The 21157-nt window shown below is 39.5% G+C and overlaps 2 protein-coding genes across 2 annotated transcripts in view; one reads left to right on the plus strand and one right to left on the minus strand.

Moving 5' to 3' along the window:
- The window catches only part of LOC101845026 (cytochrome P450 2J5), a gene marked incomplete in the record, with an annotated part of 20184 nt that extends 14713 nt beyond the window's left edge, over positions 1–5471 (plus strand). The window contains 5 exon segments of the mRNA XM_005106248.3: positions 248–578; positions 1042–1613; positions 2096–2376; positions 2855–3020; positions 3588–5471. Coding sequence (XP_005106305.2) covers positions 248–578; positions 1042–1613; positions 2096–2376; positions 2855–3020; positions 3588–3781 — 1544 coding nt within the window.
- Positions 5472–7214: 1743 nt separating this feature from the next.
- Positions 7215–20488, minus strand: LOC101845265 (autophagy-related protein 101). Its single transcript, XM_005106249.3, has 8 exons — positions 20349–20488; positions 17864–18011; positions 16598–16675; positions 14736–14819; positions 12713–12811; positions 11804–11918; positions 10567–10733; positions 7215–9041 (listed from the first exon to the last, which is right to left on the minus strand). The coding sequence occupies exons 2-8, from the start codon at positions 17891–17893 to the stop codon at positions 8958–8960; spliced, it is 657 nt and encodes a 218-aa protein (XP_005106306.1). The 5' UTR covers positions 17894–18011; positions 20349–20488; the 3' UTR covers positions 7215–8957.
- Between the last annotated feature and the right edge of the window lie 669 nt (positions 20489–21157).

Consider the following 21157-nt stretch of genomic DNA (forward strand, 5'->3'; position numbering starts at 1 on the left):
GGGGGGGGGAGAGAGAGAGAGAGTGAGAGAGATAGAGAAGGGGGGAGAGACAGACAGACAGACAGACAGACAGAGAAAAGAGAGAGAGAGTATGTGTGTATAGTGTCTGTGTGTTAGTAGATAGCTGTTTAAAGTGTGGTTTACATCTTTTACTACATGTAGTATGTCCTGTTAACTGGGTTCAATCCACTTTTTAAAGTCTGTTTTTCCGTTCAATGTTATATTTCTCAATTTTACGTTCTCTCAGGTTTGCTCTTTGGTAGCGGAGAGTCGTGGCAGAAGAACAAGAGAGCCTTCATGAAAGCCCTTCACACCAGCACATTCCTGCAGAACATGGAAGGCTCCGTCCAATCAGAGATCACCATAGCCACAGATAGTCTTCAGAATGAGTGTGATAAACCAATGAAAATCGGCGACATAATGCTGCCGGCATGCACCAACGCCATCGTGGGCCTCTTATTGGGTGGCTCCCTTCCACGTGACTGCCCAGAACGGAAGGAGCTTTTGAAAGTGGCGCGAAGCCTTGAGGGCGCTGATCTCCGCTCAATTCTGACACAGATCTCGCTCAAACATCCAAAGTGAGTGAAATATTCAATAAAAGTAAAGTATCACACATGTGTCTATGGTGTAGTGGTTATCACTTCGCTGTTGCATGCAGAAAACCTGAGTTTGAATCCCGAGTGGGGACAAAATTTTGTATTGAGTATCTCGGACATCCTGCTGAGAGTTTTTAATTATTTATTTTTGGTTTGTTTTTGTTGCTATCTTACTGTTACTGTTATCTGGCAGTATTCAATGTGTAACTGCTGCCATATTGTTATTTTCATTTTATAGTCAAAACTCAATTTGGGTGGCTGGAGGGTGCTACTGGTAAGTTCTCCTTATATTTCTCTCTCTCTCTCTCTCTCTCTCTCTCTCTCTCTCTCTCTCTCTCTCTCTTACTTTTTTGTCTGTACTAAATGACATTTAGTTGGTTGTTGATGTGCTTCTCTTTCCTCACCCGCATAAAAACCTCAATTTTTTTATCTTCCCCGTTTTCAGACTCCGCGAGCCACTTTCTAAACTGCTCTTCAAAGACATCGTGGACGTCCACGGGAACTCTCGCCGCCTGCAGAGACTTCTCCGCCAGTGGATCCGCCAGACCCGCAGCGGCACCATGACCCCGTCCCACGTCCCATTCCACGCAATCGTCAGCGTACCAGACGACAACAAAGCCGACGGCCCACACGCCAAATGCCCACGCCTCGTCATGCCCAAACAACAACAAGACAACGAGGAAAACATTGCTGAACAGTCTAGTCTGAGTCAGAATCTCGAACAATCGAAGTTGTACCCGTCAGCGGAATGCCTCCTGACGCCCCCTAGTGACGACAGTGTCATCGAGGAGGCCATGAGAAGCGCCTCCCACCTCGCAGTGTTTGGGTTCCCGGGCACGGCCAAGGGAGAAATGCCTTTTGAAGCACCAGCAGTTGTGGAAGCAGCGCGCCCTGAAACTCCGCTCACCGAGTTCCAGTGGACGTTCTCGAGGCAGATGTCGGTGAACCCTCAGCAAGATTCCATACTGAAGCGCATCTTGAACCAGCCTGAGTTCCTTCACTTGACAGAAGAAAATGGTAAGGACATTCTGCAACAGCAGCAAACCAGTGTCTGTAATGTAGCGGTTAGGTGCTTTGCTGTCGTGCAAAGAAGATCCGAGTTCGATTCCAGAGAGAGGAGAATTTTGATTGAGTATCTCGGTCTTTCTGTCGGGGTGTTGTGTCCCTCTTATCCCGGGTTGATCCCGAAAGGCAGGATCGAAACCCGCCTCCTAAATTATTTAAATTGTGTCAATGGGGGCTTTAAAAAATTCTACATTATTTTTGTTTATACAACCAGCACTTGATATGGCTTGCGTTCTGTAACAATTGACGTCATTGGTTGTGTAAAAACCCTAGCACATATCCTCAGAGATTCTTTTCTTTGACTTTTCATTCGTCTTTGGCAACAACTCAGAGCAAACAGACATAAAACTTCATTTACATGTACATGTATATATCAATACACGCTCCTAACCAAAAGCGCCCAAATAACTTATGATCTTTCCTGACTTTTGCAGATGAAGAACTGCTCCAATCCCTCATCGACCTTTTCTTCGGCGGTATCACCAGCACCTTGTCCGCCCTGGAGTTCACCCTCAGTTACCTCACACAGAACCCGCTCATGCAGGAGCACGCGCAGAAGGAGATAGACCGGGTACTGGCGGGAAAACCAGGCGGCCAGGTCACGTGGTCGGATCGGGAGAATATGCCGTATGTCCACGCGTGTATCGTGGAGGCTTTGCGTCTTGGGGCAGTCACTCCTTCCTCGCTGCCACATGTTGCTAAGGATGACACTGAGGTAAGCACACAGATATTTTTAATAGCATAGTTTCTTTATTATCAAACATATATCGTCCTTGTCTGCTCTCCTCCTTATCATCTTTGTAAATTACTGCCATGTAACACTCCAATCTTCAGCACTTATCTTAAATGAACTACATGTATTTGAGTTGCAAGTGCCATAAAACTCGAACTAAAACTAAACAGATATTACCATACTTCTTTCTTCGAGTCAAGAGGAGTACTATACGTGAACACAATGATGGGCATGTCATGCAGGGGAAAAGACAGACAGAAACAATAGAGGGGAGGTAAAAATAGGACTTACCAGTGGCACCCCCCAGCGCCAACTAGTTACTCGTATTATACATCACAAAGTAAAGAACAGAAGTGTTTGGTACATTGAAAGTGAAAGCGGTGTAATTACTTTTTACTTATTTTGATATTCCGAATTAGCTTAGTTCCTAACCTCTCCACTACCGTTTCGTCCCGCACAGATCGAGGGCTACTTTGTGCAGAAAGGCACAATGGTTCTGGCTGGCATCTACAGTCTCCATTACGACCCCGTTTATTACCTTGACCCCGAGGCGTTCAGACCGCAGCGCCACCTGGACACTGATGGCAAGTTCAAGGCGCCCGAAAGTTACCGGCCATATGGCGTGGGTAAGTTGCAATACTTCTTTTGATTTGAATGTTGAAAGGGGGCTGTGGGAGGGGGGGTTGTGTTGTGTCGGTAGTGATGAGAAACATATATACTAAAACTCAAGCAAACAAACAAATAAACAAACAAACAATTGACGGACTCGAGTGAAAAACAGGAAAAGTCCATTAATAGAAAAAATATGTTGCCATGACACCTCCCCACCCCAAAAAAATAAAAATCCAACCCAACCCGATCCATAAGGTTTCCTACAACAAAAGGGTAAAAAAAGAATAGTGGTTGAACCTAACACAAATCATTCAAGAAGAGAAAAGTTAACATTCATTGTATGCCATTTTGGGTTGTTGTTGTTTTTTTTGTAGTTTTTTTTTTTTTTTAGATAACAAGTAAATTTGTGTGTTTTGGGGATAGAAAGAAAATAAAACATCGCTTAATTATACTCTATCAATCTTGCTGTAATTGTGAGGACACTTACACAAGTACGTGGGAATTTCTATCTGGCCAAAGCCACCGCAAGATTCACTGACGTCATTAATTAATTGTTGTCCCTTTTTTTCTTTTCTTTCCAGGCGCCCGTCGATGTGTGGGTGACAAAATGGCGGAGATGCAGCTGTTTCTGTACACGGCCAGCATCCTGAGAAACTTCTCGCTGAAGCCACTTCCGGGCAAGAAGGGAACATCTATGGAGACGCACATGAGAATTGTTCACAGGCTCAAAGATTTCAAGTGCATTCTGCACCGAAGGAACCTCACTTCTGAATAATTCTTCTCTTTCAAAAATTTCCTGTTTTCCTTTATAATTTATTATTATTATGATGATGATGATGATGATGATGATGATGATGATGATGATGATGATGATGATGATGATGATGATGATGAGACAGAATGTTTTACTGCAGGAAGGTCCGAGAAGTAACGTCCCACAAGTTGAAAGCTAAGAAGAAGAATGTATTATTATGTTTTTCTTCGACTTTTTCATTTTCTTTTTTTTTTTTTTGGTTCCCTCAGCAATTATGTCATTCGGACTTTTTTTTCGTATTTTTACTACCTGAACTTTGTATTTTTGTTGTTTGGATCATTTCATTTTTCTTTCAATCCACATTTCGTATTGAATCTCCTCAATTGCGACGTTGAAGTATGTGCAATAGCTTCATTTCTTTTCTCTCCTTTCTTTATATCTGTATGTTTACAAATGTAAATGTTTTGTATGTAAATGTGTGCATTTCTTTTGAATACATCATGTACAAACTTTCACACGTTCATAAAGATATAAAAGAATGTGGACTACATAACAGTGGTGTCGGTGTATTGAATTGTCATGTTTTATGGATGGTTTACGTAACAATACAAGTACGTTTTCAAGAGAGTTTATTGTAAAAACTACTACAATTCCATTTCCACCCTACTAATACATGTCAAATCTCAAGCAGGGATGCATCAGAATAATGTAATTCAATACTCAGCCAATCAAAAGAAGACGGTCACCGTCCCTTTATGGATCTTTCTTCTCACTGGTTACTTTTTGGTAGTCATTCTCCTTGAGATTTGACATGTTCTTTCATCTTTTGAGCCACGATTTCATAGGTACAATCACGATGTTCAGTTTGTCTCCTGGTTGGAGTGAAGTGTTTCTTAAGCACAACATGTTTGTTTTTAAAAAAATAGATGTGCTTTTTCTTCCATCAATTTTTTATTTTGATTCTCAGAGATGAGGAGATTTTTGTAGATATGTACATGTAAATAAATATTTTCTAGTTCTTTTAATATTGTCTGTGTTGAATTATTTCAACTTGTCTTCAAATTATTGACAAAGCGCACAATGCTTTAGATTATCTGTGGCAAAACGATTTTTGAATATCACGAGAGTCCTTTTTTATACCCTTACAAATATGAGGGATTAACATGAAAAAGATGGGAATATTTTAATGTCATCTATTATATATTCTCTTTTTACTCTTAAGATTTTCAGCAGATACAACAGAAAAATGCATTTCTGCATACACTGCTTGCCTATTGTTCTAGCATTGTTTTTTGGTTGTATTTTTTCAACTGCCTGGATGAAGTTGTACAGATCTCTAGGTATTCTGTGAATGAATCAGGGTTACATTGCACTTTGAATTACTTCCTGGTCATACCCTAGATTATGCTAATGTTTTGTGACCGTTTTTCAATTCGTTTTTTAAATTATTTCTTCCCCACTGAAGACATTTGCTCTTGAAATGGCATAATATAATTTTAATCAATTCAGGAATATGACGTCATTGCCTAAATTATAAATCTTTATTTGTTCTATTTACTGTACTATTTTATGACCAAGTTTTTCAATGATCTGTACTTTTATACATGATGTAATTATATTTATTTTGTGAATATTGTTGCCTGAACAAGCATTCAAATGACTGCTTTCTTTTATTTGTTGAACATGCTGAAATAAAACTAAATACTTCCAATTCTGTTGTTCTTTTTAAAGATATATTGTGGATAAAATAGTTTAATTTCTTTACAATGTATCTAGTTTGAATCGAGATTGGATCTTGACTATCTGATTTCTTGGGTCATCTTATAGAAAGGATGTGAAAGAATAAGATGACTTCTGACAGTAAGACAACACAAACAGAATGAGACTTCTCCACATAATATACACCTCTTGAGAAGGCTTCTTTTGGAATAGGATAGGGGCGTAAAAATGCCCCCATTGACTCAATTAAGGTAATTTAGAAGACGTGCTTCAACCCTGCCTGTCAGGCCCAACCCAGGCTGAGAGGGATACAGACAACATTGCGAACTTGATAACAATTTCCCCCACTCAAGAATCGAACTCGGGTATCCAAAGTGCGACAACGAAGCATTATTTACTACACCACTCACCACAGATGCTGGTTTTGAGACTCTGTTGTAAGACACAAAAACCACACAAATTAAAGTTAACCCTATCCGTACGTCGTGTTTTACTATCGTATCCATACGACGTGGGGAACTCTGTCACAGTCTGTGCCACCACTTTCCAAAGAGGAAATTTACTCGTTAATCCGATCCGTACTTTGCATAGCAGTCTGTAAAAATGATTTCTTGAAAAATACTGAAAGTTTCAAAGAGATCTTCGTACTAGAAGTATTGTAAAATGTGAAGAATACAACCCAGGGGTACAAAATGACCCCAGGGCGTATGGATAGGGTTATAAAAGCAAAATTTCTCCAGAAACAAAAAAGCTTTTTTGAAGCGATCTCATGCTGTTGCCAGTGGGTAGAATGCTTTACCTCCTCTTAGAGTCTAACCAGAGGAAAAAGGTCAGTTCACTGTAATTATTAAATATAAAATACAGTCGACTGTGGATGAACTGATGTCATCAGGGAGTGAAAAATAGATCCACTCATCCGAAGTTCAACTTAAACGATAGGACCTGTAAAGAAGAAGAGCTGGGACCCGAGAAAAAGATCGGCTCAACCGAAGATCAACTCAAGCGAGTTCAACATAAACGGAATCCACTACTGTACATTACTAAACTATTTTCAGCTCATGCCCACTCCGTCCTGATTTCTACTGAGGACCTGCAGATCTACATCGCCAATGGTTTTAAAGGACAAAAAAACTGCCTTATATGTGAGGCATCACAGTAGAATCAGGCGCTCGTCAATTTTGGGGCATGTAGAGTTTTTGGTATCCCCTTCAAGCTTATTCATTTGCATTGCTTTTGATGAAAGAATTACCCATTTATCTTGAGTACATGTTGAGATATTTGCCATTGAATGAGATGGGGTCGCCTGGATTCAGAGGTAAAATTAGTGAGAAAATGTCTGTCAAAGATTGGTTATTTACAAAGCCTCAGAGTCCATGGAAACTGACAATTTACGCTATTTATGCCTTTAATCAACGTTTTTCAATATAATTCACACTGAAATCGGTTCTTAAATGGACATACAAGGTGTTGAGCTATAAAACACAATTTTGATCAAAATTGCCAAACCAGCGGAAAAGTGTAAGTTTCTTTCCTTTCATTATTTTGACGACTGCCTGATTTCACCCCGCTGCTTTATATAATATCTTTTAGTTACAGGTTTAGGGCATAAAACTGCCGATATCTTTGGACTAAAAGGTGAAAGACCAAAGGTTGCTGCACAACTGGCACAAAAAACTTTTTTTAACGAAAACAAAATGCACACACAAAATTTACAAAAACAATACAAAAAGACCAGTTTCACTTCTCTCCTCTCACCTCCTCATTTTTATTTCAATCAACAGTCTAATTTCATAAATGTGCACATTTATCTACCTCACAAAACTAAAAAAAGTTTGTTTTTCTTGAAAAACCACACACACACACACACACACAACATAAAAAGTCCAATTTTACTTTTCTTCTTTCATCTCCTCTACACGTTTTACTGTTATCAGTAGTAGCATAAAAAAAAAAAAAATTTACATGTTACATCCATCAGGCAAAGTCGCTCACCGAGATCTAACCACAATCATACTTCTCCATTTTCAAGTCCAGCTCTCCTATCACATTACCACAGCCATAAAGGATCCATTGATTTTTATGATACACATGTACATTAACGCTACATTCTTTACAATGAAATGTACAACATTTTTGGAAAACTCATGATCAATTTATGCTGGTTCTTTGTACAGTGGGCAGGCTACATGCACATCAAATGAGAGATGTAAATTAATGTGAAAATGAATGTTTGGATAGATGATTCTTGGTGCAACAACAACTACTGAAAGAAATATATACCAGTCAAGAGACATGAAAAATAAAACAATGACAGAGGCGTCATTCAGAATAAAATAGAAGTCTTCTAAAACAACATAGTCCTACGTTACCTTGAGGAAACTGGTTAATATTTATTTGCTTGTGGATCAAATGATCTAATTTCAATAAGAGCGATTCAGGCAGAGAAGAGTGCTATAATTTTAGGTGGGTCCAAAAAAAAATTAGTATTCGTAGGTCATTTTGTCAACAACAAAAATAAAACATTGTGTAACCGGGAGATTGGTAAAGCATTAATAAGTGGCATAATTTCCAACAAAAGGCTTCGAATTGCCCATAGCTGTCTTCCATCGGGGAAAAAAAAATTCGGCAGAACCCAGGCAAGTACAACCTCTTATTCTTATTCTTGAACGACCTGACCCGTACAGCAGAACCTGGACCCGTCCATAACGGTCACTCAAGTCACAGAGTCAGAGAAAAGTGACCATTACAGACAAGTCACCGCTTTGGTCAGGGCCTGAGCTGTGGTGACCTCAACACTTGACAAAGTCAACAGATGGTTTAACACTTGGCCGTCACATCTCGCCAATTGGCAAGAACGCCGGACATCTGATCTCGTCATAAGACGCCGATCGGCGATGTTCACCAGCCAGTTTCTTTGGATTTCCCCCAAAATGCTTGTGATGGCAAGGGTTTTTACTAAATGAGCCTTGTGATGGCAAAGTAATGAAATCTGAAATAGGCCTATTAATTTTACCTTTGCATTTCATGTACAACAGAATTGTTTCTTATCATTAGAAAGAGCTTATTTGTGTTGATTGAATGTACACACTTAGTCTAAGGACAAGCTGGAAGAAAGCTTAAGCAGCAAGTGACCGCTGCTATCTGCAGGTTTTGAGGCTCATTTGCTGCAAAATGACCAACCATGGCCACATTGGATAGGGACCACAGTGGACAGGTTGAAAATATTTTTTAAAATATGAGGGTAACAGAGAACAGTGGCTTTTGTTACAGGTGACCGATACGGCAGGTTCTACAATATTATATATACTGAAAGTTGACAGCTCGGCAATGAATATTTTTCCTTTAAAAAAAATTTATCTTCAGAGAAAACGAGATGACCGTCCAATAACCTACAACTGGTATGATAGACAAACAATCTTGTGAGGTAAAAAAACAACACATACACAACACACATGTAAGTACGTAGAGAAACATAGAATCATAACTGAAACGAGCCGCGCAGAAATTTCCTCATGGTGAGTCCCACAGAGTTGGGTGATGGTCCTGTGGTCTGGTGGTAGATCTGAGGACCATAGAAACAAACACTCAGGCATTTAAAAAAAACATATGGATAAAATCATTAGAATTTTTGTACAGCGCCTAGAGTTGTATTCGTACTGGGAAATGGGGGGGGGGGGGTGTTTATGTTAGGGCCCTATAAAGGTAATCTACATTATCATTCTAGAAAAGTGATTAAAAAAAACCAAATAGACCTGACATAAAGAGCGTCTTGAATGAACAAGTAAAGACAAGAATAATATCATATATTCTTAATCAAATGTTCTTAATCATGGATGACAAAATATTCTTTAAACAGACTCAGTTTCCCTTAGTTGGAGGCCTGTTCGGTTTTTTTTTAGTACAGAGAGATACATGGACACAATAACAGCCATTCAGTTTATTTGTTTGAGTAAAGAGAAGCACATCCACACAATAAACGTCATTTATTAGAGTTGAGAAAAAGTAAGACTGACAGACAAGAACAACAAGGTGAAAGTAAACAAGTAGGACCTTCCACTGGTGCCCTCCAACCACCTGCACAGCCATTCAGAGCAGAGTAAAAGTAAGGCAGATGGACAGAACCAACATAGGACAAGAAAAGAAGAAGCAGGACTAACCCGTGGAACCCTCAAACCACCCATGAAAAATATAACATTTTCACCAACATTTTCACCGAAAACTGGTAAAACAAAGTGATAGAGGTGTGTCGTACACGTGTAAAGATACAGAAAATCCATGTTACGTCCCTATGTACCCCTCCGAACGTATATATATATATATATATATATATATATACAAACAATAGCCACAGCAGGTGGAGGCAATAAAAAGTATGAAGGGGAATTTTCTTTAATGTGGTGGCTTTCCGATAAGACAGACGGACAGATACATTACTAGAGGAAGAAAGCGAGAAAGAGAGATACACAGACAGAAAGGCAAAATTATAATTCAAAGAGACACACAGATGGAGAGAGAGAGAGAGAGAGAGAGAGAGAGAGAGAGAGAGAGAGAGAGAGAGAAAGTCACAAAAATAATCACAGAAAGAGACAGGCAAGGAGAGACAGGCAAAGAGAGACAGACAGACAGAAAGACTGTAGGACAAATATCTTATTCAAAGAGACACACACTGACAGATAAACAGAGAGAGACACAATACAAATATAATCATTAAAAAAGCGACAGACAGACAAACAGACAGACAGATAGACAGACAGACAAACCGACCAGCCAACTGACCAACCGACCAACAGACAGACAGACAGACAGACAGACAAACCGACCAGCCAACTGACCAACCAACCGACAGACAGACAGACAGACAGACAGACAGACAGACAGAGAGAGACAAACAGACAGACAGACAGACAGACCGACCGCCTGACCAACAGACAGACAGACAGACAGACAAACCGACCAGCCGACTGACCGACCAACCAGACAGACAGACAGACAGACAGACAGACAGACAAACAGACAGACAGACAGACAGACAGACAAACAGACAGACAGACAGACAGACAGACTGACAGACAGACTGACACACATACCCTGAACAGATAAGGCTGAATGTCGGAGAAGCTGGTGTCGAAGACCGTATCCTCCTCCTCCCTCACGGGCACACGTGGCACAAACTCGTGGCGGTTGATGATGTCGATGATGCTGAACACTTTCTCCGACATCTGCTCCGTCAGTTTGGCCTTGAACTCCAGCCGCTCTGATTTTAAAAAACACCAATTGCAATACGCAGTGAGAAAAGTTTGTAGTGAACATCAAAACTGACACCGAGCGCGCTCATGTGACCTTAGCAGTTGCGAGCGCCGTAAAACCCTATACTACATACATACAAACTGACACCGAATACATCATGTGAAAGCCATGACTAGGATTGGTTGTTTGTTTGTTTTTTGCTTTTTAGTTTTTGCTTCTGTCCGAGATTTTTTCAGAGCGATGATGTCAGTCTTGCTTGTGTTTGAACCAAACGGTCTGAACTGGGCAAAGTTATTGTCCAGTATGCACGTAGGAAGGTTTTAATTCGAAATGAGAGTGATGGGTAGTTTAGCAAGTATTAAATATGTTCTTTAGTTTTAGTTTTAGTAAGAGTTTCACGGCACTTGCAACACAATAAGGTCATATAAGTGCCGAAGATTAGAGAGGTGTTACAAGAGAGTAACAAATACAAAAAAGAAGAAGGGTAGATAAAGACGATAGATGTTTGATAGGAAAGAAGGAGCAAACCACACCAGAGCACCCGCCAACCACCCACATGGTCTGCACTTGGAAATATTTTTTAATCATTCATCCAATTCATCCTTCTCTTTCGAAGTGGTGAGTACATCTACACTATAAAACAGTTAACAATCTATACTAATGGATATATAATATATATATATATATATATGTGTGTGTCACAACATGGCGGAAGCAGGCGCTCGTCAATATTCGAGGATGTGGAGTTTTTGGTATTATCTGAAAGCTTATTCATGTGCCTTGCTTTCTATGAAAAAAACACCCGTTTAACTTGAATAACAGTCGAAATATTTGCGATTGAAGTGTTTATAAATATATCAACTTCGGCGGCCATTTCCTCGCTAATTTTACCTCTCAAACCAGGCGACCCCCACCTCCTTCAATCGTCAATATCTTGACTTGTACAAAAGATAAATGGGTATTTTTTCCATTGAAAGCAAGGCAAATGAACAGGCTTTAGGACAATAGCAATAACTCCATATGTCCCAAAATTGACGAGCGCCTGATTCCGCAGCGTCGTGACACATTTGTACTCACCGTTCTCGTTGCTGAGGTTGGTCACATCCAGTTTGATGGTCCAGACCTCCCAGGGGGAGTTGTCCGCCTGGAACAGCCAGCGGGTCTTGTGCTTCCTGTAGAACTCCAGAGAAATCTGGGGAGAGATACGAACACAAAATGAAATGAGCCTATGTTTACATAGTACAGAACTTTGAGAGAGTGGCTGGTGGGTGCTCAGGTGTGGTTTGATCCTGCATTCCAATGAAACATCTATGTTCATTATCTCTCCTACTTTTTTTCTTTTTATGATGTGACTCTCTAGTAATACCTCAATTCTTTGGCAGTTATATGACCTAAGAGTGTTGAAAGTGCCGTAAAGTTCTCATTAAAACTAAATTTAAACTGAACTTTGTACATTGTATCTTATTCATATAAACTATCTATAGCTTGTGCAGTCAAATCATATCACTCATACTTTGATACTCCTTTGTAAAAAGAAACGGTTTAAATGAACACAAAGATGCAGATCACTACTCATGGCAACACACACACACAAACACACACACACACACACAACACGCACACACAGATGAGTAGTCAGTGGATGGACGTACAAAACAATATTCTCACTCACACACCTGACAATGATTGAATAACTCCTATTGATGATGGTATGAATAAATCTTTACGCCTGTTGATTCTTGCTTTTTACAAAAATAAAAACGTTTACTTCTCACAAATGGCTGATATTCTGATAATAACTCCTATTGATGATGGTATGAATAAACCTTTATACCTATTGTTACTTGTTCCTTTAAAAATGAAACGTTTTTCTTCTCACAAATGGCTGATATTCTGAATTATATTGGTGTTTGGTGTCGGTAATGGTCTCCCATGCTGCTTTCACAATATTGATGTTGTATAAGTCGGTGAAAGAAGTAAGTTTACCTGTCCGGAGTGCTGGCCCTCGCTGGACCTCAGCATGTCCCTGAACTGGGCCACCTCTTTCTTCAGGTACGTGTCCAGCTCGGGACTCACCAGCTTCACCTGAGAAACAGATTGTCGTGATGAAATCAGGCACTCGTCAAAATCATTGAAATCAAAGAAACTGGCATTTTTCTTGCCACTGGGCAGTTGGGTTGTTGTTTTTTATATAATTTTTTTTTTTTTGCTCAACGTCTCTTATGTCCATTTAATGACACATTCCTGCATGGATCTCACTGAAAAATGTTGATCAAAGGCACACAAAATTTAAATTAGCAGGTTCAAATGACTCTCAAGCCTTGGAAGTCACGAAACTTTAGCTGTCATTTTCTTGTTAATTTTACCTCTAACACCAGGTCACCCCCAGCTCCTTCAATCACAAATACTTCCATTTTTCTTTTCATCAAACACTAGACAAATGTTCAAACTTCACATCATACTTGAAGTCCGGTATCTATCATATACTAGACCATCCTGCTCAGTTCTTCTGTTGGCCCCTATACCTTGTGCTGCCTAACACTTTTTTATCATCCAGCCTAGATATTGTCAAACTTACTGACTCTAGCAACCACCTGTTAAAGACAATCACCTGTACCAGCGACCACTTCCCATTGCCCCCTTCCCTCCCTTGCATTTTAAAAATATAACAAAGATACTGTTCAAGAGGACCACCTGTCTAAAATAACCACTTTCCACTTTTCTTCTTTCACAAGACAGTCACTGCAGTGGAACCCACAAGGAGCACGAGGCAGGGGTAGGCCACGGGAAACATGGAGGAGATGCGTGGAAAGGGACATGAGAGAAATGAAGCTCACTTGGAACGAGCTTGGAAGGATCGCTCAGGACAGAGATAAATGGAAGGAGCTTGCATGTGGCCTATTCCCTGCCAGGGGTGAAAGGCATTGATGATGATGATTACATTTCTTCTTGACAATGAGTGATTGGCCTAGACGGGGTCGGCTTTATTTTGACTGCCCATCACTTTGTTTTTACTATCCGACCAAGATATATCCTCTCATTCATTGATTTTACCATTACATCAGATGGAACAAAACAACAGCACTTTAGTCTGTTATTCCCAAAAGCAATTGCAATCTTCCATTCAAAACAGATCTCACTGGCTCAACAACATAGTTGATACCGACAGGGGATGAATGCCTTGAAAAAACTATCATAAACATAGCTCGAGGCTCTTAATTCCAGCAAGCAAAAAAAAAAAAAAACCCTTAGATTTTGGAGTATATACAGTAGAGTTCAAGTGCTGTTCAAATTACAAAAGAAAAATGAACAGGTAGGGACCCTTCTTAAGAGATTTCCACTCCTCCTATGCCAGAAATCCTCTCGTGTTTCGCAATATTTGCAACCTAACCAAGGGGGTGTAACTACAGGTATATTTGCAATAAAATGTCAGCAGCAATTATCTCCCCTGTTTTACTTGTACAAGATCTACACAACATACGTCTGCACATTATTTCACAAGTCCTTCCATAAAATCTGATTCCACTGTATTAGACAGATTAAAAAAACAACAACAACAAAAAACCCACTTTCAAAATGCAACAAACAAAACTTAAAATAACATGAAGTATCGAAACTTAAACACAAAACCTGGCTGCTTGTGAATAAAAAGAAGTATTTTGTCAATGATTATTTATAGAAAGTTTATTTATAGTGGTCTACATATCATCGCTGTTGCAAGCAATCCATTTAAGTCCACATTTTAAGAATTTTCTTTGTTTTTACAACCTTCCAAAGCTTTCAACATCACTAAAATGCAGTTCAATGCAATGGTAAAGGCTTACAATTTTTCTTGCACGACAAAAACCAGTTTTTTGTCTCCGGTGTAAAGAGTACCCAAACGAACTTAAGTGTATTGTTTGCAACACCGACGATCTGTTCCCATTCATGCCACAGGACTACCAGCAAGCTCTACAGGGAACTGAATGACTCGGCTACAGCAGTGATCTTGTGACAACACTGTACTTACATAAGAGAAATCCAAGAAATCGCAGTCCACATCTTGAACCTTCACATGACCGATGGTGAAGTTCTTCTCCTTGTTATAGATGTACTGCACAAAGAAAAGCATACAAAAATCAGTCTCTATTTTCAACCATTATAAACAAAACAATGTTAAAAACAATCAGGAAACCACAAATGCAGGTTTTGGGACACCTGAATAGACATAAGAGTCTTGAACATCCAGCTCTCACTGGCAAAATTGAGGGCAAACGAGGCAGGGCTAGGCCCAGAACAACATACTTAGGGAACCTAAACAAATGGGTAACAGGGAAAGATCAGGGAAACATAGCTTTTTTGAGAGCATCCGAGCAAAGGAATGAATGGAGAACCATGATCGCCGATGTCTGTCGCAGATCTGGGACTGGATGATGATGATGATGATGATGATGATGAACAAAACAAAATAATGATAATAATTCCATTTATAATAAAGCTCATCCATGCTAAACAGCAAGCTCTAAAGGCTTTTCAAGTATATATTAATACCCCTGCAGACCCTAGAGTACTCAGAAATATTCTCAGCTTTTTGAGAAGCATACAGACATCTAGCAGCAGGCCAAAAAAGCCTTTTCATCTTGTAAGCAGCACCTAAAATTTATTTCACAATTTTTCTGGCCTTATTTCATCATAAGTGAAAAAAATTCACAGACAAAAGGAAAGTGATGAAGAAGGAAACAATAATAGTCAATACCTAGCACAACTTCCCTTCCAAAACCTTAATCCTAACTTATATTAAGTATGGGTTTTATGACACTTGTAACATAAATAAGTCATAAGAATGCAAAAGATTAGAGGTGTTACAAGACTTTGACAGGAAAGAAGAATCAAACCACAACAGAGCACCAGTCAACCGCCCACAAAATTTTAACTCACATTCTTCTTTTGGTAGACAGAAAAGATCACTTTTATAACAATAGAGCACTTAAAGGCTAAATTCTTTCTCCATTTAGATTGCTGCCGCACTAGGAGGCTGGCCTCAAGGGTCAAATGAGCTGTCCGGGGAGGGGGAGCTGATCCCCAGGTCCATACAACTTCCCCTGCAGACTGAGGGGTGAGGGCCACAGTAATAACACTAAATGTGAGGCAGCGTTGTGAAATCAGGTGCTCATCAAAATAATGAAATTGAAGAAATTGGCATTTTTCTGCCAGTTTGGTCATCTTTATCAAATTTTTTATTTTGGGCTCAACACCATTGTTCTCCAATAAAGAACACATTTCTGGGTGTATTTTACTGAAAAACGTTAATTAATTAAAGACACAAAAAATGTTAGGTTTTCAGTTTCCACAGACTATCAAAGCTATGAAAATAACCAAAAACTTTGGCAGCCATTTTCTCGCTAACTCTACCTTTGAAACCATTCGACCCCACCTTCTTAAATCTTAAATATCTCGACTTCTATTCAAGATAGATGGGCATTTTTTCACCGATGGCAAGACAATTGAACAATAACTCCGCATGTCCAAAATTTGACGAGCGTCTCATTCCACCACGTCGTGACACAAATACAGTACAGCCCGGATAGGTCCAACACGGAAGACTCGCAATCACACATCCGTCTAACTGTGCTTGCAGTCCCGTTTCTTTTTCTTCTTTTCTTAGTAAGATATCCCTCGAACTACTGAGACTGGTCCCGACAAATTCGAGCTATCTGTGTTATTCTGAGTAAAATATATAATAATAATAAAAAATTACTCTTTTATTTGTCCTGGAAGGGCACTTTGGTTTACAATGGCAAACATACATTTACATACATAAATGTAAACTTTCTCAACACAAAGCACAACAAACTGACACCTAACCGGACTTTCTCTGATGTACCATCTCACCTTCCCCGTGGTCCTGTGAAGCAAAATGGTGTGGAAGAGACTGTGGATGACTTCCTCTATCTGCCGACCCTCCACAGTCTGGTGAGACAAACGACAAGACAAGCAACATTAGGTTTATTGAATATAGAGCAGAGCTGTCATGCTTGTGCCAGTCAGAATGGGAATGAATATTAGTAAGGTAAGATGAGATAAAATGAGATAAGATGGGATGAGATGAAATGAGATAAGATAAGATAAGACAATATAAGATAAGATAAGATAAGATAAATTGACGGCTAACTTGTTTGGTGTTTTACCACGTACACACACACACACACACACACACAAACATCACAATTGGTCGCTTTTAAGGAAAAGCGGGCTATCCGAAAAATGTTGTTTTGAGAAAACCGAAGTTAAAGTTTTTGGATTCTTATTCAGTCTCTTTAAAAGATAAGGAGAGCTTTCTCTATAACCAAAAAATATACACACCAATGAAACCAGACTTCTCCTATAGGTAGGGCAATGTCCAATTTTGGTGTAGGTAAAGATTTCTGGAAACCCCCGAAATATGGGAACCCGCTTGTCCTTAAAAGCGACCAATTCAGAAATTGCAAAAATTTGAGAGGGGCTGAGGGGTGTTTTAACTTAACCAAGCTCTCTATCTTAGCCTTTCACTACACCTCAAACTTCTTTCCTTTTAACTTCTTCTCTAAATTTTATTCCAGCTTTCACATTCCCTCTTTTTTATTAAATGTTCTCAGTCCATAGTTTCTGTTTCCCAGTCATTCTTTTTAAGCTTCACGGAAACTATGAGCACTCCTGTTATTTATTTTCAAATAACTTTGTCTTTTGGAATTTAAGTCTTTTTACGTACAGTTATTGGTAAAGTCATCTAAGACTCCATACCTCTCTATTTGTTACCAAGCCATAATTTAACTTTTTGAAGCTTCAAAGTGACAACCCGTGGAAATTAAACACTTATATTGAATATGTAATTTAAAAATCATGATCACACCCTGAAAATACTACTAATTTAAATTTAGTCTCCTTAAACAAAAGACAAAGAGTCAAATTGTAGTAGTATTATTTCTCTCCATCATCTCCACATACATCATCAATACTATTTGAATTCTTCTAATTAACATTATCATTATTAGGGACAGGCTTGCCTATTTTTTTACAGGCACACAGAAAGCAATAGTCACTCATATACATCGAAAAATTCAATTTTGGAGAAATAATAATAGGGAAAACAAATCAGATAAAAAGACAAGATAATCATACCAGCTCCATTACTTGAGACCGAGCATTCATCTTGGTTGCTTTTCAGTTCCGGCTGCGCGCGACTGAGAGGGTGGATGTGACTCAATGATGTCGTACTGGGTACTCCAGCTTTCAAACTGCTATCCCATATCACAAAAACTGATGGCAACTGAAACCATGAAAGAAAAGAAAAATATATGACGGGTAGCCAGTGAGATAACAATGACATAGCCTAGTCGAATCTGTATCATGCCGCAGCAAACACAAGCTTAAGTCAAAGCCACAAAGAAAGGACCCTGGCCTGAGGAAAAGTATTATACAGCATCAATCACCCGCCCTTTTAATTCAAAATATCAACTCTCAGTCTTACCATGCAATGTTCTCCACTTATTAAATCATCAACTTTTTTGGGGGGAGGGGGGGGGGGGGGGGGACAAAAACTGGCTGGACAAGAACAAAGAAGCAGAGTACATTACTATAAGAATGGAGAAATGAACTTTCAGTTGTCAAAGTTAGTCCTTAGCGATTAGTCAAACTTGGTCATTTTCAGTTTCATAGGGTTTCGCACATAGGCCCAGCAGGGTTTTTTGGTTTATATTCTAAGCAACTTTTTTTTACTCAAACTCAAATGACAAAAATGACATTATAATTTAATGATTTTATTGAGACAGCCAGGCGCTCGTCAAAATAATGAAATAGAAGAAAACGACATGATTCTTCCCATTTGGAAAATTTTAAGGAATCTCATTTTTTTGCTCAAAAACACCTTTTATGTCCATTTAAAACAATGCTATGTGTGGCTTTTTCTCAAAATTGTTGATTAAAGGCACACCAAAAACTGAAATTTACAGAGTTTCCAATGACTCTCAAGCTTTGGAAGTCGCCAAACTTGGACGTCCATTTTCTCTCTAATTTTACTTCTGAAAACAAGTGACCCCAATAGCTTCAATTCGAAATATCGCGACTTCTATTCAAGACAGAAGAAGGATAATTTTTTCATTGAAAGCCAGACAAATGAACAAGATTTAAGATGATACTGATAACTCCATATATATATATGCCCCAAAACTGATGAGTGTCTGATTCCACCGCGTCGTGACACATATATAATTATACAGGCCTAGAAGAGTTACCCCTCGCAAATCAATTATTTTCAAGACAATTTCAAATCTAATTGTAAAATATCAAATTATGGGTAATTATGCCCCCCTGTAACCCCCCAGATTTTCTTTTACCCCATTGGGGCAGGCCCCCCTGGAACCCCCCGATTGGTCCAAAGCATGTCGATCTCGGTTAAAAACAATCAAATATTTCAAAAACTATTAACCCTCATTCTGCGGGAGCCGGGTTTATGTAGCCCGATAAGCCTATTTCGGCACCTCGCCTGCGTTCTGGTCCCGAGTCAGTGTAGCTCCTGGCTCAGCGCACGCGCATCCTCTTACGTGTCATTCGGGTCCCGAGTCGGATCCCCATTCACGCAGGTCAAGTGTGTGTGCGTCAGTCTGCATGAGTTTGTGTGCGTTTGTGGCCTTCTTCTAGAACCACCTGCGTTGGTTCCTAATCGAGGCATACGTCTCATTCAAAACATGCCAAGTTGATAGCTCTAGATGTTTGTCCAATGAAATTATAGAAGAAATTGACCCACTTAGACATGAGGAGCTCGAAAGGATAGTCAGGAAACAAGACTTCCATTTTTCTATACAAAATATTTCAAATGAGCTTGATTTTGTATGAAATGATACTACCTGATAAATAATGAGCTTGTTTAATAGTTTTGAATACCCTTGTGCAGGTACAAAGAACAATTTGAGTGTAAAACATTCGGAAATTGACCTAAATTATCCCTTTTCGAACCTCAGGTCATTCATAACAACAAGAGCGTCCAGAAAGGTTATTCAAATGGGCGTAACTACTCGTAATGTCTTATCAGCTTGTGAGAGGGGGTTATTCATGTGTTTGTAACACTTTATTATAAATAGAATGCTATGAAGGATAGAGCGTTTTTTTCATCATCAAGATCAGTTAACACACTCCCGCGGTATTCATGGCCAAAACACACGTTTCCCGGCGCGCGCGCTGTACACCAACAGTACACACTGAGTGACCCCGGCGGCCTGCCCGGCGAGTCCGACGTAATCGGTTGCTGATAAGATACGCATCTGGGCACAGACGCAGGATAAGAAGACTATAAGAGTTAATTTGCGACGGAAATGAAGTTGATATTCGTGTTCAGCGCATCAATATTTAGTAGAATTTAGACAACTGGTAGCTGAGTGTGAGACGGGAGGGAAAGTAAAAAAAATACCAAATCTAGAGTCCAGATTAGATTCCTAGATGTAGACATGTCAATATCAACAATGATCAATCATTGAAATTCATCTAAAAATAAAAATCTATCGATATTTCGACAGTCAAAAGATGAGGCCCTGCGTGTCTAGCAACAGAATCGAGACTAGAACTACACTAAAGATTCGTGTCCCGCGTTTGACGAACAAAACGATCTTACCTTGAGAAACTTCAAACCGATTATAAACAAGGCGAAAAAATAACGCACTAATCTGTCATCACAGTCATTTTCTTTGTTGATCTCGACCGATTTTCATCGTGAGATTTATTTATGTTATGATTCCGTGGTTTCCGTTTCCGGTAAAACTCAACCTCTGAACTTTGAACCCAGAATAAGTTGCTTTATTCGGTGAAGAGTCAAATTGGACACCCACGTTTCCAACTACCGCTTCGGAGTTCGATTCATTCTTATCGAATCCTCAGTGCGGAGTTTTGTTTCAATTTGTTGAGAATTGCCTTCACAATATGGTTCCCTATTCTCTTCATAGCATTAATTTGGACATAATTTGCAGCTACAATGTCGTCACATGACAACTTGACACTCACATAATCCATAACGACAATCAACGTGCAGCAAAAATACAACAATATACGTAAAATACATGTATAATAATATAAATTTAGTGAGAGGGATAGGCCTACAACATTCCAGAAGAAAGACCAGGTTGCTCCATATAATTCTCCTCACGTACACGGAAATCAAATTCGGGTCTGCTACAACACATATGTGTGCTCGTTGTTTGTGTGTGTGTGTGTGTGTGTGTGTGCTCGTTGTTTGTGTGTGTGTATGTGTGTGTGTGTGTGTGTGTGTGTGTGTGTGTGTGTGTGCGCGAGAGTGGGTGTGTGCGAAAGTGGGTGTGTGCGCGTGTGTGTGCAGTGTTGTGTAATGTCCTAAAACTGAACACATATTTTATCAGTTTGTATTAGTTTATTGAGAGAGGAGCAGAGAGAGAGAGAGAGAGAGAGAGA

The sequence above is a fragment of the Aplysia californica genome, unplaced genomic scaffold (genome assembly GCF_000002075.1).
Source record: "Aplysia californica isolate F4 #8 unplaced genomic scaffold, AplCal3.0 scaffold00522, whole genome shotgun sequence".
Lineage (NCBI taxonomy): Eukaryota > Metazoa > Mollusca > Gastropoda > Aplysiida > Aplysiidae > Aplysia > Aplysia californica.